The sequence below is a fragment of the Rhinatrema bivittatum genome, chromosome 1 (assembly GCF_901001135.1).
Source record: "Rhinatrema bivittatum chromosome 1, aRhiBiv1.1, whole genome shotgun sequence".
Classification (NCBI taxonomy): domain Eukaryota; kingdom Metazoa; phylum Chordata; class Amphibia; order Gymnophiona; family Rhinatrematidae; genus Rhinatrema; species Rhinatrema bivittatum.
In genome coordinates, this window is record NC_042615.1 from 426545156 (window position 1) to 426570859 (window position 25704).

Genomic DNA, 25704 nt, shown 5'->3' on the forward strand with positions numbered 1-25704 from the left:
ACTCACCCATTAATAGCACATTTGTTTAAACCCCCAGCCAGTAGAGAGTCTTTGCTAGCACTGGGCTGGGTCTGGAAGAGCTGCTTCAAATCTAGCTGAGCTGTTTTGGATCTCACTCCTCACTTGCCTGGTAAGGAAGCATGCTTGAGTACTTTAATTTCTCCTGCATATTGTAAGACAGGAACCTATGTTATGCTTGATACATGCTTCTTTAATTAAAGCTTTTTGTGAATTGTATCTGTTGTGTTTTTACCCTGATCAGATCCTGACGCAAGAGCCATCTCTGGAAACCAAGACAGGTAGGAATTGCTCTACCCCATAGTTGGATACATATGATACAGATGGTGTAAGTCCTAATGCCCTTAATGGATGCCACAGAGTATTTGAGTTCCATTAAGAGCCACCCCGGGTGAGGGCATAGCATTAGGCAATATCCTGGAGAAGTTAAGAGAGTTTCCAGCAGGATCAGGGACTGAAATGAGAGGTGTTGATGCTTGTGGACTCCTGCAGCAGCAACTGGAAAATGGGTTCAAACCCCTCACCCAGGTGGTTTCTTACCTGCTATCCATGTTATGTGTCTCATAGATGAAAGAGAGTACTTCTGTCTGGTTCAACAGCTTAATTTATTAGATGTAGTATGGTAGCTAGAGTGTGGGAATATGTGCACCAGAGGCAGAAGAACAGTGGGGATGCTGCAGATACAGCTCATATTAGCAGCATGAGCTGTATCCGATCGGTTACCACTTCCTCCCCCACCTATATCTGCCACCCTCCCCCATGGCCACTGCAGAACAGGTTCTTCTGACACAGACCATAGCCACGGTGCTTGGCAGCAGAGATCATGATCACCCTCCCCCAGCACACAGAAACATGATGGCAGAAAAAGACCGTATAGCCTATCTAGCCTGCCCATCCACCGAATTAATTTAGCATTATAAGTCCATTCTTTTCCTTAGAGATCCCCTATATTTATCCCATGCTTTCTTGAATTCAGATTCAGTTTTTGCCTCTACCACCTCCACTGAGAGGCAGTTCCATATGTCTACCAACCTGTCTGTAAAAAAATATTTCCTAGTTTAATGCTTTCAACCACATCACATGACCTCTCGTTCTAGAGCCTCCTTTACAATGAAAGAGGCTCATCTCTTTTACATGGAAACCTTTGAGATATTTGCATGTGTCTATCATATCTCTCCTATTTTGCCTTTCCTCAGGATTCTTTTCATTATTCTTTAGATTTATATTCCACTTTCTTCAGCACTTCAAAGTGGATTACATTCAGTATTTAAATCTTTAGGTCTATCGCCATGTGCTTCAGAACAAAGACCACTGACCATTTTAGTAGCCATCTCCTGGACCGATTCCATCCTATTTATATCTTTTTGAAGGTGCGTCTCCAGAATTATACACAGTATTCGAAGTGAGGTCTCACCAGAGACCAATAAAGGGGCACAGGAGACCCCTGCATAAACTTCAGTCATGTGCTATCTCACAGATCCTATCAAGGACATAGCCACTAGGGATGTGAATTGGGCTTCTGACGATTGAAAATATCGTACAATACTTTCAAAATTGTCAGAAATCGGGAGCTCCCCGAAAACAATAGGAAAACCCCATGAAATTGTTTGTGGGGGTTCTCTTATCGTTTTGGGGGAGGGTGGGAAAAACGGCACACAAAAATAACCCCTAAACCCACCCCGACCCTTTAAAACTAATCCCTTAGCTTCCCCCACCCTCCCGACCCCCCCAAAAAACTTTTTACAGGTACCTGGTGGTCCAGTGGGGGTCCCGGGAGCGATCTCCCGCTCTCGGGCCATCTGCTGCCACTAATCAAAATGGCGCCGATGGCCCTTTGCCCTTACCATGTGACAGGGTATCCGTGCCATTGGCCAGCCCCTGTCACATGGAGGGAGCACTGGATGGCCGGTGCCATCTTTAAAAATGGCGCAGGCTATCCAGTGCTCCTACCATGTGACAGGGGCCGGCCAATGGCACGGATACCCTGTCACATAGTAAGGGCAAAGGCCATTGGTGCCATTTTTATTAGTGGCAGCAGATGGCCCGAGAGCGGGAGATCGCTCCCGGGACCCCCACTAGACCGCCAGGTACCTGTAAAAAGTTTTTGGGTCGGTCGGGAGGGTGGGGGAAGCTAAGGGATTAGTTTTAAAGGGTCGGGGTGGGTTTTTTGTTTATCGGCTCGGGCACAGCCAATAAAAAAAAACCCGATCGGGCCGGACAAAAAAAACAAAACACGATGTGAATCGGGTTTGAAATCAGAACCGATTAAGGTTCTGATTCACATCTCTAATAGCCACAGACATGTCATACTTGGCACACAAAGTTGAGGTCTGGCCAGACCTAGCCAAGATGGCCCAGCATTTGTTTGTTAACCCACCAACTAGCGTACCTAGTGAATGGGTATTCTCAATGGTAGGGGATATTATGTGTCCACATCATTCACTGCTGGCTCCAGAGTTGGTGGAAAGGTTGATCTTCATTAAAATAAACCTCCCTCTGCTGGGTTTCCCTAACTTTTCATGCAAGTGGCAGGAGGATTGCGTGCATAGGTACAGTGAACCAAGGCCCACAGTTCTTGTATTCAGCGCCTTGCCGTGTTGTTGACAGTTACCCACTCTTGCTGCTACTGTCCCACCTGTTCCTTCTGCCCTGCCTCTTTCCTGCCTTCCCAAAAAAAACCACAAGGAAAAACCATTTTCTTTCCTTGCCCTTTCTGGATGCCTTGGGAGCCTGGAACTTTGCTGCTGCTGCCGCCTACCACCCACTCTGCTTCAGTGCCTTGCTGTCCTGCCCCTCTCTTGATTTAGTACTTGCTGTCTTGTTGTGTCCCTGTGCTCGCTGGCTCACTCTGCACTCCCTGCCTGGGGCTTTTTTGTACCACTCTTCTTCCTGTCTTCCCTCTCACTCTGTGCCTTGGGGTGCTGGTAACCTTGTGCTTGCTATCTCACGCAGAACTCTGTGAGTTGCAGGTTTCATGTCTCTCTTTTTCTTGCCTCACCTTTCATTCAGTGTCTCGGTTGCTGATGCCACTGTGCTGGCTGCCATTCCCCTCACTCTATGTCTGGGAGTATTTGTACTACTGTTTGTGCCACATAACGTTCCTCTCTTTGGTTGCCTTGGGATGTTCATGCCGCTGTTTGTGCTGTTTTGACCCCTTTCGTGGTGATTTGAGGTGTTCATGCCACTACTGTCAGTGCCCTTTTCCCCTCTCTTGGTGCCTTGGAGTCTTTATGCCACAGTAGTTGCTGCCCTTTGCCCCTCTCTGGGTGCCTTAGCATGTTCATGTGCCACTTGTGCCCCTTTTATGGCACCTTAAAGCCTTCATACCACTGTTGGTAGTGCCCTTCATCACCCTCTTGGTTCCTTAGGGTGTTCATGTGCCACTTTTCCCAGTTTTTAGAAGGTCCATATTCAAAAGCCATTTAGGCAGATAATGTAATCGTTATCCATCTAAATGACTTACCCGGCTATATTCAGCCTTTATCCATCTAAATTCTAGCTGGCTAATAAGTTAGGTGACTAGAATTTAGCCAGATAGGTTAGGGGCAGTTCAGGGGGCATTACTGGGAGGAGATGAGTTAACCAGCTAATTCCAATATTCAGAGTTAGCTGGACGAATTAGCCAGCTAAGTCTGGTCAAGTCAAAAAGCTGTCCTAAAGTTAGCCGCTATAGTTAGCTGCCTAATTAATTAAGATAGCTGGCTATATTCAGTAGTGTGGCTGGACTGCTGAATATGCCTACAAACTTAGCTGGATAAGTTTATCCGGCTAACCCGGCTATCTGGACTGTGACTGAATATAGATCTCTAGGTGCCTTAGGGTCTTCATGCTGCTGTTGCCTTTGCCACTTTTTTGTGCCTGGGAGTGTTCATAGAACTGTTGTAATGAATACGGTGTCCGAGAGCCCTGGGTGCATGGTTGGCGCAGCCTGATAGATGAACCTACTAGACCCATTCTGACAGCTGGCGAACGTGCCTGTGATGGTGCACTTGGAACTGTATTAGTCCCTGTGCAAGACAGAAAGCATAAAAGTATAAGAGAGCAGATCTGAGGGTAAAAAGGGCATATAAAGGCTAAGATGGTCTCTATAGGACTACAATTCCCAAGTACCCCTGCAACTAGTATGGACAGAAGCTGTGAACTGAGGAACCGAATCACCTGTACCAGTGGAGTCCTCCCAATTAGCTACTAGAAACTATAAGAGGGGTGGAGCTGAAACAGTTAGGGGATCAGCAGGGGAATGAAGCAGAGGTCCGGGGAGCAAACCTCTGAGGAGGATTAGCCAGACCTAGTTCTAAAGCAGTCATGGCACTAAAGTTAAGTTGTTTGTTTGTTTTCTTTGTTACGTGAAAGGCTTTAAGACTGTGTTGTATTAATTATTAGCACCCTGCAAAGCCAGAGCTGGCATATGAAAATGCTTTAGTTGAGTTTAGGATCCTGAGGGGAAGAGAGAGCCCTAAGAAAGAAAGGAAACAAAGTTTGAATTGTTCTGGGTGATAATTAGTGATATTTTAGAACTGAATTGTTGACAAATGTCTAAAAACTAGTCCTGAAATACAGAGACAGTTGGAACAATAATGGTTGTTTTGACTAGATTTAAGCAAGGCTAGTTAACTGGTTTGGTGATACTGCAGAGAGAGCAAATGTTACTGTGGCTGTGAACTAAAAGCGACAGCAGCCTAATTAGCGTAAACCGCCCAAGTGAGATGGGATCCCCTCCTGCTTTGTATTAGGTTTCCTTAGCCAAGTGCTACACTTGGGGTTCTCTGATGTTACACACTAGGGGTCACTTCCAGAAGCCCCTCTCCAATTAGGTATAAACAAACAGAAAAGGCCCGTAGCCCACCCAATCTAGTCTCCCGGTGGTAGAGAGGGAGAGCGTGGATAAAGAAAGGGTAAGAGAATGGTTTTGTTACGCCCATCTGTCGCAGACGGCTGCGACCGCACGAAATTACTTCCTGCACTGCTCTCCTGCTCTCTCCAGGGCTGCTTGCGGCTCGGGCCAGCTTTCACGTTCGTGTTCCCTGGGACTCCTCATGGCGGCCTGGACGCCACCGCCATCTTCCTCGACTTCGGGCATTCATCGGCACGCGCCAGTGGACCCTCCTTTGAAGCCTCATCGGCGGGAACCTCGGGGGCGTGTCCGGTTGATGACATCATCAGACCGGTGTATTTAAACTCCACCTTCGCCTTCAGCTAGCTGACTTGGCAACAAGTTCCGTACGTCTCGACTACTGCCTATGTGTTCCTGAGACTCTCTTCGTGCCTTGGACTTGGACCCTGTCTGGTACCCGCTCCTTGGGGCCAGTGCCCACACTGGGGACTCACTCTCCTCACCTACCCCGCTCCTCGGGCTAGCTCTGCATCTCCTAGGTTCTAGCCTGCAAGGCCTCTCGTTCCTCAGTACTACCTCTGGGACATCTCAGCTATACGTGAGTTCTATAGAGGGGCTTCCCTGCTCCTCAGGGTTGCGCCCGCAACCTAAACAAAACTGTCCGTGCCTCCCACTCCTCAGGACCACACTTCTTACGTCTTACAGTGACTGCCAGGGCTTCCCCGCTCCATGGGGTAGTGCCCTCCGGCTTCTCTGGGATTTGTACGCTTCCCTGCTCCTTGGGGCTGTGCCTTCATACTATATTGAGACTGCCAACATTTCCCTGCTCCTCGGGGCAGTGCTACGTCATCACAAGAGGCTCAGCTTGGGCTTCCCTGTCCTGTGGGTTTGCCTCCGCATTACATCATCATCCTACGCTGTGCAGCTCCTCTCCTCGGGGTTGCCCTCCGGAGTTCCTCCTGATTGGCCATGTCTCACGCCCCCCCGCTCTGCAGTCTGTCTGGCCCTCCTCCCCTCAGGATCCCTGCCCAGGTATTGCCTCCAGTCTACTCTCCACAGGGGCCCTCTCCTGGTACCACGGGACCTCTCCAATCCCTCACCCAGAGCTCTCCGCTGTCTCTGACCTTGCCTCCCGACGGTGCAGACCTGTGGGGGTCCTTCCCACAGGTAGTGACAACTTGCACCTCGGGCCAAGGGCCCACATACCCACAAATCATAACAGGTTTAAAACTATACATTTACTATACCAGATGTTCTGTCCAATGTGTGTTATTTTTATTATACTTAAATGACACAAACAATTTCTAATTCTTAACTTCTCTTTGTCTTTTCTAAAACTGGTTATCTATCAACTACTGCTGAGTAAACATCAGATAAGTTCAATATTTTCTATTCATCGTTTTCAATAAACCTTCCAGTCTTCCTTAAATACCACTAATACTTTATACTATATAAGAAATTGAGTCTTTGTGCTTTCTTTATATTTTTCAGGTAAACAGGACCTTTGGAGTTCACCTTGGTAAGTATAGCACATGTTTCTTTCTTTTCTTTCAGTCTTTTCCTATTATGTCCTTTACTGTCTCTTTTATATCTATTTCTCTTTATTCTATTCTTTTTTTTTCTCTTCTGTCGTGGTTTTTTCTTCTTTCTGTATAGTGATGCTGTGTGCACACACTTATCTGTCTGCTGTTTCTTCTTCTTTTTCCTTTCAATCAATGTTTCTTTTGTTGTCTTCTTCTTTAGCTACTACTATATACTATAAATAACATCAAAAGAGAGACTATCCTCCCTGCGACTGACCTCTCTTCCGCCAGCTATGGTCAGTGAGCTCCCTAGGTGAGCATATCCACAATGGCTTATTGTTAACTGGGATTAGCTAAATAAAAAATAAATGATAATTATAATTGCCCTATCTATGGACAATGGTAGGTCCCTATTTGTGGTTTCTGACCCTCAGTCCACAAGCATACCATATTCTGCTGTCTCTGGTGTTTCTTTATTCAGTTTGAAGAATTCTCTATTATAAATTCTTGGTTCCACACTACTGAGTGCCTCTTGGTGCAAGGGTTCCTTTTTTTCACCCTGTATATGTATTTATTTATTTATTTATTTATTTATGAATGAGCTTTTATTCGGTTTACCAGTAACTGTAAAGGCAGAAATTACAATGAACAATGTCAGAGGGCTAGGTAAAGGGGGAGGGGGTATGGGTCGAGAACTGGGATGGAGAGGGAGGGGGGAATAGGAAGAAACGAAGGAGATAGAAAACTCAAAATTACATAGGGCATAACGAGTAACTGTGTCATATGGAATTCCTTGTCATATGGAATTCAGCCATGCTAAGAGTATTTTATTTGGGTTACTCTATTTAACTTATAAGTAACCTTAACTTCTTAGCAAGTTGCTATATCTTTATTGTACACTTTATCAGGTCTACTGGGAAACAAATGTTTCTTCTCCTTCTTAGGATATTCTTTTGCAGAGTCTCTGTCTTCATAACATACAACAGCTTATCTCAGCTGAAAACAGAATCCGCGGGTCAGCCACTTATTAACTGTCTCAAATTTTATTTTCTTACCTTGACTGGAACTTATATTTAAAAACATTATATTTCAATCATACATTCACTCATCCTCTTATGTCCCCACTGCCCTTGTCAATATAATTACCATGTGTTTTTTGCAACTTTCTAAGCCTTAGTGATGAGACTCAGAGATGTGCTCCTGCTCTGATGCAATCTCACCAGGCTTCTCTTCAAATTCTAAACCAGAACAGTTTTGAAGAAAAATGACTTATCTCCTCTCTGATGATGTCACTGGGCTCAGAGCACCCAAGTTATCTTGGTTCCCTAGGTAACAGCTTCATCTTTTCAGGTTCCAAGCTTATTTGGAACACTGAGCAGAGCTGCTAATCTCTTACTGAAAATCTCAGCTTAACTTGCAGCGGCTGTGAGTCATCCCACTGCTATCTGCCTCTCCCGCCTCGGTGCAGGAGGTTAGTGGATGTAGCCTTTATGTCTGTTCAGCATATCCCTCCATGTTGTTCCCTACTTGTGGGAAAGTCAACTTAACTATGACAACTCAGCCAGCTTTCAAACCCTGTTTTTCCTTTTATTTTATTTTTGGTTTTATATGTCCACATCATAGCTGCTATTTTCCTGGCAGCCCTACATTGCCCAGATGCCTGTCCTGTCTCCTCAGCTCCGGAACAGCACGGGATCCCTGCACATCAGACCCCCTATTCCAAGCTACTGACAGGCTCAGGACTCAGGTAATTTTAAAACATATTTATTATTGATTCTTTGTAGCACCCCTTTACATTAGCATGAATTGAGAGCCTGGGGTCAGGCTGTGCTGGCCACTGAATTCCAGAGTGCTAGGGACTGCAAGCTAACATTAAGGGTGAGAGTCCTCAGGTAGTTTGGGGGAAAAACTGCAAACTCTTGATTGTAAGCAAAGTAGAGAATACAAGTGGGCTTGAAAGTTGAAGGGCTGTGCATTACAAAATCCTCCTAATAAAAAGTTTTAGGGGAAGCCAGACTAACACTGGTGCTGGACTTAATTGTAGAACACTGAGCCCAGGATATGAAGCTACGTCCACTCTCAAGGTCTTGCAAAGTGAGAAATACATGGAAACAGTTCTGTCTGAGGGTAACCTGGGACAGATAATGTGATTTTTTTGGGACTTGTATCGTTTTGTTTGTGGAGTTAAAACATGGAAGCAGTGTGTAAATTTCAGCAGTTTGTTACAGAGAACCTATAAGGAACTGAAGGAATGTTCATGAGCTGTGTTAGCTGTGAGCTTTGCAGATTGTTACTGCTTGCATAAGAGATGCAATATGGGTTGTGAAGAAGTAAATAAACTTTATGAAAGTGAGCTGGTTTCAAAGCTTGCCTTAAGGAAGAGGGAATTAAAGAAAGGTCCAGAGGTGATTGAGAGTGCTGGGAACACAGTTCCTCAGACTTGCAAAGTTTTATTCTAAGCACTGGATGTGGCACTACATATGGTGAGTCTGCAGCTATGGAACATGGATATAGGGAGAATGGAGTGACCTTTTGCACTATGCATTAACATAGTTACACTTGAATCTAGGGAAAGCTCGCCATTAGCACTGAAAGAGATATGGAGAATAGAGGGGGTTCAGACTCAGGTGACAGTCAGGGGAGAAAATGAGCTAAAGGAGTGCCCTGGTATATTAGAGAGGTAGGAAGTCCAATCAATAGCCTTGATAATGGTTGACTACCTGGTTCATACTGGCATAAGCTACTCTCTTATCTAAGCCAGGACCTCTGATCAGCTGACAAATGGACCAGAATGTGCCCTAGAACCTGGCGTCTCACAACAGTGCCCTACAATTGTATAATTCTGGCTGCTGGACTGTTGTACTAGGCCCTGTGAATCCTATGCTAGCATATGTCAAATATGTGCTATGCTGTTTGCTGTAAGGAATGCAGCTAATTGCAATTACAGGATGTGGGCCTAGGTCAGCAAGAATTGAAGGACATTTCACAGGACACGTGTGCGTAGGCTATCTGAGATTCAACTATGAAGGAGAACAGAGACTGATAAGAGATGATCTATGCCTTTCTACAAAGTGTTGCAGGGAGATGGAAAGCTGGACATGAAAGAAAGAAAGGAAGAAGGAGAACAGATGATGGGTGCAGGTGGTTTAGGGAGGAAAAGCCACACCAGAATGACACATTTAGAAATGATCAATACTTGGCAAAGGTAACTAGAAAAAATGTATATAAGCCTTGTAAGATTGTGGCATAGGCAAGGAGGGTTCTTACGCATTCCATCTTCCCAGACACACTGTGATGGGCAATTATTCATTTCCCATAATAAACATTTTGCTAAATTACTAAATGTTCTCAGAGTCTCGTGTCTGCTATATGAGGGCTAAAACCTTACACGATGGGATAGACTAGAGCTTCAACTATACCAGCTGCCTCCCCTGCAGATTGAGACCTTGGGTTCTGGCGGCCAGCAGGGCTTAGGTGGGTCCCGAGGGTGAACAGGGGAATGAGAATCCAAGGCCAGGTGGTGATTAGGGCAGGCAGCAAATGAAGGACACCAGGAGACAAACTGGGGTCAGTGCAGGAAGCAAACAAGGCAAGGTCAGGTCCAAAACAGAAGATCAGGTCCAGGCGGCAATCACGAAATGGTTGAGGTCCAAGCAGAGGTCAGGATCTGGAAATCAAGCCAAGAAAAGACAAGACAAAGGACAAAGACAATAACTAGGGCAAGGCTGGGCGAGAGGACAAGGAAAAGGCAAGGCGAAGAGAGACTCAGGAACAAGAGGAACACTGGAACAGGACAGGAAAACGGCAACATGCCCACTGAAGACCAGAGGCACATCAGGAGCCAACTTCTGCTCCTCAGCAAAAGCCTTAAGTACAGGGAAGCCAGTGATGTCAACACTGCACTGCAGCTGAGTTCCTTCCATGGGCCCTTTAAACGTTGGACCATCGGATGTGCATGCACCTAAGGAGAGTCGGCTGCATAGCAGGCTAGTGATGTTCCTGTCGCGACAGACTTGACAGCAGCGTCCTGTACCACGGTTGAGTGCTGGTAGCATCAAGGGTGAGTGTGGCAGCTCGCGGGACTATCCTGCGAGCTGCCAAATGTAGCAGTACTCCCCCTCCAGTCTTTTGGGCTTGGGTTTCCTGGGGAATCTCCTGTGGAACTCACATATTAGATAGGGAGTTTGGAGGTTGGAGCCTGGCTTCCAGGAATTTTCTTCGAGCCCGTAGTTTTTCCACATCATGAGATACTGGAATTTATTCTTTACCCTTCTAAAATTCCACTTCATCTTGGGTATCATCCTCAATGACAATAGTGGAAGGCTTGAGAGGTGGCCTGGATGGTAGAGGTGTGCATCCGTTTTCCACGTATTTGTAATCTGCAACTTATTTTGTCCTATCTGTTAAATACATGGGGAGGCGAAACGCATCGCTATCTGAGATTCAACTATCCCCACGTATTTAACAGATTTCTGTTCTATTCGGCCTCCTAAATAAAAATTTAAACCCCCCACCCTTCTGACCCCCCAAGACTTACCAAAACTCCCTGGTAGTCCAGCGTGGGGTCCGGGAACTCACTCACACCCTCGGTGCTGGTTTCATCATGGCGCCGATAGCCTTTGTCACAGGGGCTACCGGTGCCATTGGTCAGCCCCTGTCACATGGTCACCGGCGCCATCTTGTGCTCCTACCATGTGACAGGGGCTGACCAATGGCACCGGTAGCCCCTGTGACATAGTATGGGCAAAGGCTATCGGCGCCATTTTGAGTCCTGGCATCGGACGGCAGGTCGCTCCAGGACCCCCTTTGCCCTCACTATGTGTGACATAGTGAGGGCAAAGGCGATCGGCGCCATTTTGAGTATTGGCATCTGATGGCTGGCGTGCAGGAGGTTGCTCCCGGACCCCCGCTGGACTTTTGGCAAGTCTTGTGGGGGTCAGGAGGCCCCCCCAAGCTGGCCAAAAGTCCCTGTGGGTCCACCGGGGGTCCCGGAGCGACCTGCCGTCCCATGCCAGGACTCAAAATGGCGCCGATAGCCTTTGCCCATACTATGTCACAGGGGCTACCGGTGCCATTGGTCAGCCCCTGTCACATGGTAGGTGCACAAGATGGCGCCGATGGCCATGTGACAGGGACTGACCAATGGCACCGGTAGCCCCTGTGACAAAGGCTATCGGCGCCGTGATGAAACCAGCACAGAGGGTGTGAGTGAGTTCCCGGACCCCCCCGCTGGACCACCAGGGAGTTTTGGTAAGTCTTGGGGGGGGGGGGTCAGGAGGGTGGGGGGTTGTAGTTAATTTTAATTTTAGCTGGGACAGGAATTTAGCTCGCCGTAGTAACGTATTGACAGATCGACAACTTATGGAATTCTCCATACTTCCGCATGAAACTGAATTGACCCCCCACGAATACGTATCACGAATGCAATGAAAACTTTTTGGCTGCACATCCCTACTGGATGGTCAGGACAGGACTGCTGGTTTTAATAGGAATACATGGAAAACATCATATACCAGGAGAGTGGGAGGCAATTTCAATTGTCAGGCAACACTCCCAACCTGACGAACCATGTGGAATGGTCCCACAAACCTTGGAGGGAACTTGAGGGATGGAATTCCGAGTTGCAAGTTCTTACTGCCAAGCCACTCCAATTCCCTGGGCTGGAATTAGGATGCAGTGTGACAATTTTTGTTTGCCTGTCTCTTGGAATGAGCTGCTGCTAGATTTAGGAGGTGATGAGTCATCCGCCACAGTTCCATTAATTCGCGACCCATAATGTTGGTTGCAGGACAGGCAACTGGAACCGGGATGGGCATAGGCATTTATTTATTTTTATTTAAAAACTTTTCTATACCGTTGCTAAGTTATATACCATCGCAACTGTTTACAAATAGGCACATAGACTAAGGTAAGTAAATGTAGGATATCTTACATTCTAACAGGTGCCAATAAAGTTCGGTTACAATTTCATAAATAAAATCATTATTTGAGTAATGTTGGTCAAGTCCAGGTATATTATTCAGTTACTATCGCTTTGAAATATTATTTCTTAAAAGTAGGATTGATTAAATTGGCCATCATCTGCATGCGCAGATGATGGCCAAATATAATGCAGAAGGGTGTAGACCCAGTCGAGCTGCTCACATGGCTATTGTGACAGGCTTCTGCCCAAGGGAGAAGGGAGGCTCAGTTATCTTGGTGTTGATTCACATATGACCTGAGGAAAGCTTTGTGGGTCTGGTTCACACATTGTTTGCCTGTTACTCTGGGGGGTGATATGCTGTGGTGAAATCCAAAGTTTTGCTGAATTTCTTGCATAAACTTTTCCCAAAGCATGTCATGAATTGTTCTCCATGGTCTGAGAGAATGTGAGTGGGAAGTCCATGTAGGCAACAGACATGTGAATAAAGAGATAAGCCAACTCAGGTGCTGAAGGGAGTCTAGGAAGGAGTATGAAGTGTGTTATTTTAGAGAAGCGATCCACTGCCACTCAGATTGTAATGTTGCCACTAGAGAGAGGAAGGTCCGTGATAAAATCAGTGGCCAAATGGGTCTAGGATTCCTTGGGGGCTAGCAGTGGTTGTAACAGTTCCTGGGGTCAAGCTAGAGAACTCTTTTTCATGGCACATACCAGGCACAAGTCCACATACTGCTTGACATCACTTCTCAACTGAGGCCACCAACAGTGGAGAAAGATTAATTCCAGGGTCCTGGCCACTCCTGGATGGCCTGCCAATTGACATTCGTGAGCCCAGCACAGTAATTTTTCATGGAGCCATTGAGAGACAACTGTCTTCCCCTGCTGGACTGGTATAGTGGCTGCTATCACGATGTTCACTGGGTCAATAATGAGCCAGGTTAGCTCCAGAGAGTCCTTAGTATCGAAGGAATGGGACAGAGCATTGGCCCACTGTTTCTTCTCCACTGGGCGGTGGCGTAGCTCAAAGTCGAATCTGTTGAAAACCAATGACCAACTGGCCTGCTGCGGATTCAGTTGCTGAGCTTGTGACAAATATTCCAGATTCTTATAAGAAATCAAGAACATAAAAAATTGCCATACGGGGTCAACCAAGGATCCATCAAGCCCAGCATCCTGTTTCCAACAGTGGCCAATCCGGGCTACAAGTACCTGGCAAGTGCCCAAAAACTAAGTATATCTCATGTTACTGTTGCTAGTAATAGCAGTGGCTATTTTCTAAGTCAACTTGATTAATAGCAGGTAATGGACTTATCCTCCAAGAACTTATCCAAATCTTTGTTAAACCCAGCTACACTAACTGCACTAACCACATCCCCTGGCAACAAATTCCAGAGTTTAATTGTGTATTGAGTGAAAAATAATTTTCTCTGATTAGTTTTAAATGTGCTACCTGCTAATTTCATGGAGTGCCCCCTAGCCCTTCTATAATCCAAAAGACTAAATAATCGATTCACATTTACCCGTTCTAGACCTCTCATGATTTTAAAGACTTCTATCATATCCCCCCTCAGCCATCTCATCTCCAAGCTGAACAGCCCTAACCTCTTTAGTCTTTCTTCAAAGGGGAGCAGTTCCATCCCCTTTATCATTTTGGTCACCCTCCTCTGTACCTTCTTCATCACAACTATATCTTTCTTGAGATGCAACGACAAGAATTGTACACAGTATTCAAGGTGTGGTCTCAACATGGAGCGATACAGAGGCATTATGACATTTTCCGTTTTATTCACCATTCCCTTCCTAATAATTCCTAACATTGTTTGCTTTTTTGATTGCCCCAACACACTGAGCCAACGATTTCAAAGTATTATCCACCATGAAGCCTAGATCTCTTTCCTGGGTGGTAGCTCCTAATATGGAGCCTAACATCGTGTTACTTCAGCATGGGTTATTTTTCCCTATGTGCATCACCTTGCACTTCTCCACATTAAATTTCATCTGCCATTTGGATGCCAAATTATCCAGTCTCACAAGGTCCTGCTGCAATGGAGGCCGTTCCGGGGCCGTTCCGGGGGTGGTACAGTTCCGGGGGTGGTACCGTGGGTGGGGCCACTGCCCCGCCCACGGTACCACCCCCGGAACGGCCATTTTTTTCAAGCACCGGGACTTACACGTGTCCCCGGCCTTGCGCGCCTGCTGCTGAGCCTATGCAAGATAGGCTCGGTGCAAGCAGGGGGATGCAGGGGTAGGTTTTCGGGGGTGGCATGCGTATCTTACGCGCACAACCCTTTGAAAATCTACCCCACACTGTTTAGTCTGTAAATCCAACGTTGTTCGGTCTGTAGCAGTAACAATTCTCGATCACCTCCGCGCCTTCTCTATTTTGGGAAGACTAAACGTCTTTTGAAAACTCGGATTATAGATTACAGATCCAATATAAAACATGCCCGAGTCGATGAACCTATGATATCTCACTGCATGGAATTTGGACATTGTTTTAAAGATCTCTCCTTTTGTACCATTGATCACGTTCCTATATATTGGCGCGGAGGTGATCGCGAATTGTTACTGCTACAGACCGAACAACATTGGATGTACAGACTAAACACTGTTGTTCACATGGGTTAAATACTGAACTTGATTTACATGTGTTCTTGGGATCAATGTTGGGATAGATGTTTGCATGAAGATGTGCTGTGAAACACCGGCCATGTTAGGCTGTCTGTTAATGCTAGTAAAGAGTCTATTTTTGACATACTCTGAGGACAGAGGACAATTTTATACTAATATATAAATATAAAAAAACAGAAGTTTTTTGAATTAAAAAGATTTTTTGGAAGGTGAATGATTATAAGACCGGTTGGTTTCTCTTGAAGTTGCATAATGTCAGGCTTGCTGACACTTTCTATTAAGGCTAGACCTAAACATATTTTTGGTTTCCATTTTTTTGTTGCGATTTAATTGGTGTGGTTAACCACCGACTCCCTTTGATTAAGCTGGGTAATTGAAATCTCCCATTATTTCTGTACTACCAATTTGGTTAGCTTCTCTAATTTCTCTTAGCATTTCACTGTCCATCTCACCATCTTGGCCAGGTGGATGGTAGTATACTCCTATCACTATACATTTCCCCAATACACAAGGGATTTCTACCCATAAAGATTCAAATGTGCATTTAGTCTCTTGCAGGATCTTTATTCTGTTGGACTCTATGCCATCCTGGATATAAAGTGCCACCCTGCTTCCCAGATGCTCCTTTCTGTCATTACGATATAATTTGTACCCCGGTATAGCACTGTCCCATTGCTTATCCTCCTTCCACCAGGTCTATGATATGCCAATTAAGTCTATGTCATCATTCACTGCTATATATTCTAATTCTCCCATCTTACTTCTTAGACTTCTGGCATTAGCATACAAACATTTCAAAGTGTGTTTTTTGTTTGTATTTTCATTCTGCTTTCTAATTGATAGGGATAAATTGGAATCTTTTAGCTCAGGTGAGTTTTTAATTACAGGCACTTGGATTACTTTTCTTATTATTGGAACCTCACTGTTGGGATGCCCTAATGCGTCATTAGTATCCTTTGAAGATTCCTCCTTCCGAACCATGCGCTGTTGAGCGACTGTCAGCTTTCCCCTTTATTCTAGTTTTAAAAGCTGCTCTATCTCCTTTTTAAAGGTTAGCGCCAGCAGCTTGAATCCACCCTGGTTAAGGTGGAGCCCATCCCTTTGGAAAAGACTCCCCCTTTCCCAAAAGGTTCCCCAGTTCCTTACAAAGCTGAAGCCCTCTTCCTTGCACCATCGTCTCATCCATGCATTGAGATTACGTAGCTCTACCTGCCTCTGGGGACCTGAGCATGTCAGAGAATGCTACCCAGGAGGTTCTGGATTTCAGCTTTCTACCTTAGAGCCTAAATTTGTTCCAGAACCTCCCTCCAACATTAATGGCTTGATTGCATCTGAGTGGTGAAGGCAATGATCCCTGGTGAACTCTTGCTTAAGCCTGTTGAATGCCTGGATGGCAGCTTCATTCCAGTTCCTGGTATTGGCGCCCTTTTTAGTAAAGGTTGTAAACAGAACAGCCAAGGAGGAGTAGCCATGAACAAACTACCGATAGTAGTTTACAAACTCCAGGAATTGCTGGAAGGCCTTCAGGCCCATGGGCTGTGGACAATCCAGGATAGCTTTCAGCTTATCAGGATCCATTCAGAAACCATCTCTGGAAATAATATAATTTAGGAACTGCAGCTCCGGCTGCTTGAAAGTACACTTCTCTAATTTTGCGTAGAGCTGATGCTCTCTACATCACTGAGGAACTTGCTTCATATGTTCCCGATATTGGTCCAAGGTTTTGGAGAAGACATGGATCACATCAAGATATATGATCACATGAGTAGAGGAGGTCATGGAAAATGTCATTAACCATGACTGGAAGATGGCAGGGGTATTGCATAAGCCAAAAGGGCATTACCAGGTCTTGTAGTGCCCATTGCTAGTATTGAAAGCTGCCTTCCATTCATCGCCCTCTGTGATACTGATCAGATTATATGCTCTCCTTAGTGAATATCCTTGCTCTCTGCAGGCAATTGAAGAGTTCGGTGATAAGTGGCAATGGGTACCAATTCTTTTTAGTGATGGCACTGAGCCCTGATAATCGATACATGGGCAGAGCGAGCCATCTTTCTTTCCAGCGAAGAAAAACCCAGCCTTGGCAGGGGAGGAAGATGGGCGGATGAACCCCCTCACAAGGTTTTCCCAGATGTCCTTTGACATCACCTCAGTTTCTGGGCCTGACAGAGGATAAACCCTTTCCCTGGGGGGGCATCTTGCCAGGAAGCAGATTGATGGGGCAGTCATAGGTGTGTAATGTAGGGGAACAGTTTCAGCTTGCCATTTGCTGAAAACATCTGCATATGCAGAACATTGAGGAGGCAGACCGGATAACTCTGGGGTTGCCACTTGGGCAAATGAAATGGCTGGCTGGACCTTCAATGGGCAAAGTGCTTGGCAGGAGATGCTCCATTTGGCTATCTGTAGGTTTCCCCAGTCAATGTTGGGCTGGTGTTGCATAAGCCAAGGTAGGCCCAGGATGACATTATTGATGACCTTGCAGATGATAAATAAACTGATCTGCTCCTGATGCAGCAGGGCAATCTGCATCAAGAGTGGCGCAGTGGTTGTGGAGACCCCCATAGACTGAAGATATAGTGAGCGGATTTTGCAACTGAAGGGTAATGAGACTATGTTGGCGCACCAGTGCCTTGCTAATGAAATTCTTGCTGACACCTGTATCCAGGGACGCTTGGGCATCAATCTACATTATCCCTATGGAGAGAAGAACTGGTAATAGGATATGTGGAGTGGAGCAAGGTCGATCTATAGTGGCCTCTCCTACAAGTTCTAGATCCTGGAGTTTCCTGGCTTAGCTGGGCCTCAATCTGCAAAGTGCCCTTGGGTATCTCTGCCTCTGCTTCTCTTCGGATGAAATCTTAAGGCAGTCCACCTGCATAGGTTCTTCAGGCAGGATCGCTGACTCTGGAGGTCTGGCAGGGATCATGGGGCACTGAAAGCTTGGAGTCAACTGGAGGAGACATCAAGACAGGCTCTTCTCCCAAACCAGATCCTGGAACTGCAGGTCCAATCAAATTACCAGACTGATGAGCCCCTCCAAGGTAGCTGGCAGATCCTGGCCAGCCAGCTCATACTTGATATGCTCAGATAAGCCCTGCTGGAATATGGCAGTCAAGCTAGCCTCACTCCACTGAAGTTCAGATTCCAGGGTGTGGAAGTGGACCGCATAATCTCCAACTGACCTGGTGCCTTGTCAAATCTGTTGCTGCCGAGGAGGTATGGCCAGGCTAATCAAAGATGAGATGAAGTTCATCTAGGAAATGGTCCATGTTCACTTGGAGAGGATAGTATTTTTCTCAAGAGCGAGAGGTCTAGGCCAGAGCGAAGCACTCCAACAAAGACAAAATATGTGACCTTGACCTGAAAAGATGGAAACAGTACCTCCTGTAACTGAAATTGCATCTTACACTGATTCAGGGAAACCTGGCATTTCCTGGCATCATCGTCATTCTTTGGAGGGAGAAGCAGATGGATCACAGAGGTGGGGAGCCATGCAGAGGGTGATGGACCAGGGGCTGGAGGAAGCAAGACCCCTGGAAGTGAGAGCAGATCATGGAGGTTCTTCATGGTATTTAACTGGTCTTGCTGCTGCTTCAGCTGAAGTGTTAGCCCGAAAATAGCATAAGCTGGGGATGAGTCCACTGAGCTTATGGCCTCAGCAACCTGTAATGAGCATGGTATCTGTGAACCCTTGACGGTGTGGCATGGTTGGCACAGCCTAGTAGGTGAACCTACTAATCCCATGCCGACAGCAAGAGACTGCACCCTACAATGGGACAGACTGGAGCTTCATCTATACCACCCACTTCTCTCACAGATTGAGCCCTTGAGTTCTGGTGGTCAGCAGGGTTTAGGTGGATCTCGAGGGCAAAAAGGGGGAATTGAGAGTCTAAGGCCAGGCTGTGTCAGGGCAGGCAGCAGATGAGGACACCAGGAGACAAGCTGAAGGTTGGGACAAGCAGCAGATAAGGCAAGATCAGGTCCAAAGTAGAAGATCAGGTCCAGGCAGAAATAAAGGAATGATTGAGGTCCAAGCAGAGGTCGGGATCCAGAAATCAAGCTAAGGAAATACAAGACAAAGGACAAAGACCAAGACAACAATTAGACAAGGAAGGGCGAGTGGACAAGGAAAAAGGCAAGGCAGAGAGGGACTCAGGAACAAGGCAGGAAGGCACGAAAAAGGCAGGAACTCAGGAACAGGACAGGAACACTGCAACAAGAAGGAACAATGGCAACATGCACTGAAAACCAGAGACCTGTCAGGAGACCTGTTGCTGAGGTGACTTCTGCTGTTCAGAAAGAGCCTTAAATATGAGGAAGCCAGCTGAGTTCACACTGTGGGCTTTAAACATCAGACCATCAGGTGCGCGTGTGCCTAAGGAAAGTTGGCTGCGTAGCAAGCTGGCGGAGTTTCTGTGGCGACAGACGGAAGGCGGCATCCTGTACTGCGCTCGAGCACTGGCGGCTTCGTGAGTGAGGCAGCTTGCAGGGCTGACCCGCAAGCCACCAGATGTAACACCTTTGCCCATCTTTTGGTGCATTGTGGTCTTCATTCCACTGTTGTTGGTGCCCTTTGCCCCTCTGTAGGTACCTTGAGCTATTCATGCCTCTTGATGCCACTTTGCCTCACTCTTGTTGTCTTGACGGGCTTTTCCCTCTATTGCTGAAGTCTGACCATAAAGTTTAATTAAACTTGGATATAAAATCCCAATTTTAGAGCCCAAATATACTGCACATTGCTTCCCCCATTGACTTTCATGGAACACAAATAACAAAATAAACAAAGGATACTTTGGGACCTAAAACATACAAAACAAACCAAAGTCAAATGGACTGAATGAACAAACACAATTTTTTTCCATGCACATTCCTAGTATAAAAGAGTCATCTGGCATGGAACCTAAAATAGAGTTGGGTTTTTTTTCACTATTCATTAGCACCATATGCCTCAGGGAATTTTTCTAATTTGCTGACATTTTTAAGTGGGTAAATTTTAAATGCCTTTTCAATCGTGTATTAAGAAGAACTTCTAGAACTCAAATTAAAATTCAATTTAACCCTAACCCAGACAATGTGGTGTAATCATTTTCTGTATCGTTTGGAAAGCCCCATGTGGAATTTTAACCCACTGGGTTTGTTGCAATAATGAAAGCAAATCTATCTTGCTAGTTTGTATTTCATTCTTGTCAAAGGAAAAACTGCCCACAGAGATTTGCACCTGCTTCCTCTGTTGGCAGTTTTTCCATTGGAAACCATGCATGTAATCTTGTACAATCTAAACTGCCTGCGTTACTCTGATCTCTGCCCTCCCTCACTCTCAGGACCACCTCTTTAGTCTGTGTGTAAAAAGCATGAGATTTGTTGAGCAAGTACCTACGTTTACCTTCAAACCAGTTGAGCAATAAAGCCCCAACTTCCATGGGCACAATATCATTTTACCCACAGAAAGGGCTGTCATTCTTGCCCTCTGTATGACCTTGGGCAATTCATTCTTTCCCTGTACTACAGTTTACCCAATTGCAACTGGGTAATAGTATTAGGAAGATAAAGAAGAAAAAAAATATAATAATAACTGTTTCATCTACCCTCATGACCTCGGAAGTTTTCAGCTGAAATGTGCCGCTAGGTCGCCCAAGAAACAGGTGTCTGCATGCCCGTCGCCAGAGTATTACATTTCAATAAGCAATACAACCCCTTCATCCCTGGACAAAAGGAGCTATCGATGTCCAGTCTATCATTATTACTCAACAGTATTTCTTTTAAATGTGACTAGGGAAAAAAAAATAAGCCAAGAGGCACATGTGCCCCTCTGACAACTCTTCAGCTGTGATTAAATGCAGAGAGAAAACACGAATATATCATTCATCTTAGTTCAGGTTTCACCACAAGATGGCTGTGCTGAACTGCAGGTTTGTGTCTTTAAAATGCTGTACAGTTACTATGACCTGGGAATCTACATGGTTATTTTTTGTTGCAGTAAATACTGTGTCTTTGTGGTGAGAGAGGAATTAGCAATAGAAACTATAATAATAATTTAATCCTTATCTGTCGATCTAAGGTCTGCCAGAGTTTGCAGCGCTGGTCTAGACAAGAGCCACTCTCAAAGCTCATGGATTATACAGCTTCTACCCATGAGAGTATGTCAGTCTTGCAGCTTCTTGACTTGTACAGAACAGCTGTGATAAATTCAGCTTTCAACAAACTGTAAACACAAACTACAAAAAAATCTAAATAGGTTGACTATTTGCCAAGGAAAATATAATGAGAAATCTTGGTTCAAGAGGGGGGTTTGCAATTTCCTAAGATTTGGGGGGAAATCATCTTCCATTTCTCTGGAAAAAAAAAAAGTTTGAACATTGGGGTAAAAATCTGTATGGCTGCCAGTGATTAAACTGGATGATTAACAGTATACAAAATAATTATGGCCTGCCAGTATATGGCTGGAGTCGTAGTTGGCAATTCATCTTTTAGCCTCCTGATTTTTGGTATCAGCAGAAAACTACATGGCAATCTCAGCCGTTGACCAGAGTTAATGTCATATATTATTCATAGGATACCAAAATATATATGCACTTTAATTGCACTAGTTCAGGGGATCTATTATTTGTTGAACAACATCAAATCCAACTACTATCCACTCTTCATAATTATTCTCAGCCTAATTTCTAAATGTATCAATCCAATACTATAGTATCCAATGCTGAATTAACCATTCATTTAGTGTCTTTGTGTCAATAATTCATACAAATATCTGCACACAGAAACATTTTTAAAGAAGGAAGGGAAAGTTTCATACTCATGATCTTTTATCCCCAACACTAGGTGATCCGTTATATTGAAATCATTAACAATCCACCTCCAACCATTTTTTTGTATTTGTATAATGCGTGAAAAAAATTTTTTTTTTAATTTAATTGTCAGCAGAGCAGGTACAATATTGTGTTCTAAAATATCACTCCATATCAAGACAGCTGTAAATGTCCCGATTTCAACCAAATGTGATTATCTGCAAAGCCGATGCACTCTGGCGTTTCCAAAGTGTAACGCTGCCACAAGCAGCTGTAAATATCCCGGTTTCAACTAGAAAATGAATAATCAACCAACTTATCTGATTCCAATGGTAGCCCAACGTGGCCGCGTTTCAGATCCCAAAAGATCTTTCCCCAGAGGACATTCACTCCTTCACAATGTCTGTATTTCAGCACCCATTCTCAACCCACGAAATTTTCCATTCAGCTGTCGGCTTTTCCAAAGTTCTAACGTTTTCAAATCAGCTTCTCGCCGAGGCTGCCTGCGATTCTCAGCGCTTCATTACTTGACTCCATTGCTGACAGATCTTATATCCTGTTCAATGTCTCTCAAAACCAACCAATCCAGAAACACGTATCTATTGCATCATACATTATTTCAAATCAACGAACCCCAATCTAATTCTTCATTTAAACCCTCTGGTGCCTGTGTCCGCAATGTAAATATCCAGTAAGCTTCTCACCGATTCAAAAACGGATCACCCAGTGTTGGGGATAAAAGATCATGAGTATGAAATTTTCCCTTCCTTCTTTAAAAATGTTTGTGTGCAGATAGTTGTAGGAAATATTGACACAAAGACACTAAATGAATGGTTAATTCAGCATTGGATACTATAGTATTGGATTGATACATTTAGAAATTAGGCTGAGAATAATTATTAAGAGGTGATACTATTTGGATTCAATATTATTCATAGGCATAATACATCCTTCTCTTACACTGGTTGTTCAAAAAACAGAGAAACGATGATGCATTTCATACCAAGACATGTAAACCTACTAGCAATTCCTATCAATTAATGCAGAACTGATTACATTCCAGATGTGCAGTCTCTCTATAATCGGTGTGGGCTTTATTGTGCTATAAATACTATGATATCATCATTTCAGTATAAACCCAAGGACAATCAAGAATTGACAATGCAGCTCCCACAGTGAAGTGCCCTTTTCAAATTGTGTGCCTAGGTTCAAAGTTCATGGATATTTTTCTATCTATGGACTTGGTACCTAGTTTTCAAAGGGAAAGCATGTGCATAATTTTCTTTTTATTTAAAAGCCAGCAATTTAGCATTCATAGTAGCTGAATTCTGTAACAGCTGGGAATAGTGCAGTCCATGTCTCTATGTGAGGTCCTTTAGCTTATTTTACATACATTGGGGTAGATTTTCAAAGCAGCGCGCCGATTTTATAACATGCGCACACCGGCGCGAGCATGTTATAAAATCAGATGGCCGTGCGCACATGCGTGCCAGATTTTAAAATCTACACACGCAAGTGCAGACAGCAGGCGCGGGGGGGGGAGCAAATTTTCGTTAAATATACGCGGCAACACAATCAGGCCTTCCCTATTTCCCTCCCAGTCCACTCCAATTAAGGAGCGGACTGGGAGGTAACTTCCCTACCCCCTACCTACACTTCCTGCTTCTTCCCCACCCTCTAAACCTAACTTACCTTTCCCTAAATTGTTTATTTTATTACTTACTGCTCCTCTGGAGCAGAAGCAAGTTACGTGCGCTGGCTGGCTGCCGGCGCGCACTTCCCCAGAACAGCGGCTAATGGCCACTGTCCCGTCCCACTACACCCCTCCCCACCCAGAACACGCCCCCCGGCCCTCCCCTTTTTCAGGGCCTGGCACTTGTGCACGTACCGGGGTTTACGGGCGTGGCTGGGCTTGTTATAAAACGTGCGCTGCGCGTGCAGGTCCAGCCACACATGTAAACCCCGGTTTTTACACGCGTAGGCCTTTGAAAATTTGGCCTTTAATGTGGTATTTGAAGTTCTGAGTGCTAAGGAAAAATGTCTTTCCCTGCAGCTTTTTAAACCAGCTGCTGCTCACCACAGAAGACTGATATGCTAGAGAAGACCCTGATGGAGACCACTGCAGAGTCTACAGCCCTCTCAGCTTCAGGGTTTCTGAGAGTGGGCCTGGTGCTCACCTGCTGCACTGGTATAACCAGGAAAGCTCCGCCCCCAGCGCATTCCGTCACCACAGCGATGAAGTGCTGGTTCACTGCGCAGAAGTGGTTATCATGCACACTTTTTGTGATAGGGACGCAGTCATAGCAGCTCTCCTTGTTAGCAGCCTTGCCATAGACATGGCGGAATTTCGAACATCGATATTGAGGCTGCCATGACATCTGGAAGAAAATAAACAGAAACATTATCTTTTTCTTAAAATATAAAAGGTTTTTTTTGGGCAGGACAGGGAGGGTTGGAAGCAGAAATTAAAAGGGGAGGAGGAATGGAGAACACAGGAACTTCAATTATATCCTCACCCTGGAGAAACTGGTCTCAATCTAAAAAAGGTATCCAGAGAAGTTCAAGGTTTTCCTCATGCCTTCTTCTTGTTTGGGGCTATTCGTTTCTCATATGTAGTCACTACAGTGTTTTTCTTCCACTTGTGAAGCTAAGCAAACAGCCTTCCCCAAAAGATGTTCATCCCTGCTCCTCCAGATTATCAGTCAGAAATGAAGACTTGCAGGCCAGAGCCATTGGCCAACCTGTTAACAGAATCTGCTAACAGCTTTGCAGCTACATGGATATTTTTCATAAAACCATTCTGAGAACCAGCAAAAGCAGAGGGGAAAACAAAAAGCTGTTCAGGGAGCCTTAAACCTTGGACAGCTTTGGAAGATTAAGTAAACTGATGAAATAACTACAGAAACTCAAACTGGCCCAGCACCAAAGACAGGATGATGCATCTCATACCATGTCATGAAAACCTTCTGGCAATCCCTGTCAATTATTGCAAAGCTGATTACATTCCAGATGTGCAGTCTTTCTATAATCTGTGTGTGCTTTATTGTGCTATAAATACTGTATGATGTCATCATTCTGATATAAACACAAGAACAATCAAGAATTGACAATGCAGCTCCCACAATTGCACGCTTAGGTGCAAAGCTGACATATTTTGTATCCACAGACTTGGTATCTACTTTTCAAAGGGAAAGCAACCACATACTTTTCTTTTTTGTAATTTAAGGTTTATTGAAAATCAGAACCAAGCACTGATAAACAAACAAACAAAATAAACAATGAGGTTATGAACAGAATATCCATACAAAACCCATTCCTCTGTAACATCCTCCCTTCCCCTTCTCCAAACTCAGAATGAATTATGTAGTTCTGCAAACAAGGACCTCCTCTCCATTGTCCTCTCGCACTGAGGATGTGTCTCCCAGGGCTACTGCCCAGGAAGGAAGGGTTAGGTCGGCCATCATAGTTGGTGATTCGATTATTAGGAATGCAGATAGCTGGGTGGCTGGTGGGCATGAGGATTACCTGGTAACTTGCCTACCTGGTGCAAAGGTGGAGGACCTCACGTGAAACCTAGATAGGATTTTAGACAGTGCTGGGGAGAAGCCGCCTGTCGTGGTACATGTGGGAACCAACAACATAGGAAAATGTTGGAGGGAGATTCTGAAAGCCAAATTTAGGCTCTTAGGTAGAAAGCTGAAATCCAGACCCTCCAGGATGGCATTCTCTGAAATGCTCCCTGTTCCACATGCAGGTCCCCAGAGGCAGGCATAGCTCCGGAGTCTCAATGCATGGATGAGACGATGGTGCAAGGAAGAGGGATTCAGTTTGTAAGGAACTGGGGAACCTTCTGGGCAAGGGGGAGTTTTTTCCAAAGGGATGGCTCCACCTTAACCAGGGTGGAACCAGACTGCTGGCGCTAACCTTTAAAAAGGAGATAGAGCAGCTTTTAAACTAGAACAAAGGGGAAAGCTGACAGTCGCTCAG

The 25704-nt window shown here is 45.1% G+C and overlaps 1 protein-coding gene across 2 annotated transcripts in view; it reads right to left on the reverse strand.

The window, feature by feature from the left end:
- Positions 1-25704, reverse strand: part of CORO2A (coronin 2A) — a 251954-nt gene that overhangs the window by 84417 nt on the left and 141833 nt on the right. For both annotated transcript variants that reach the window (XM_029603867.1, XM_029603858.1), the window contains exon 2: positions 23895-24095. In XM_029603867.1, the coding sequence (XP_029459727.1) occupies positions 23895-24095 (201 nt within the window). The remainder of the gene's footprint in view (positions 1-23894; positions 24096-25704) is intronic.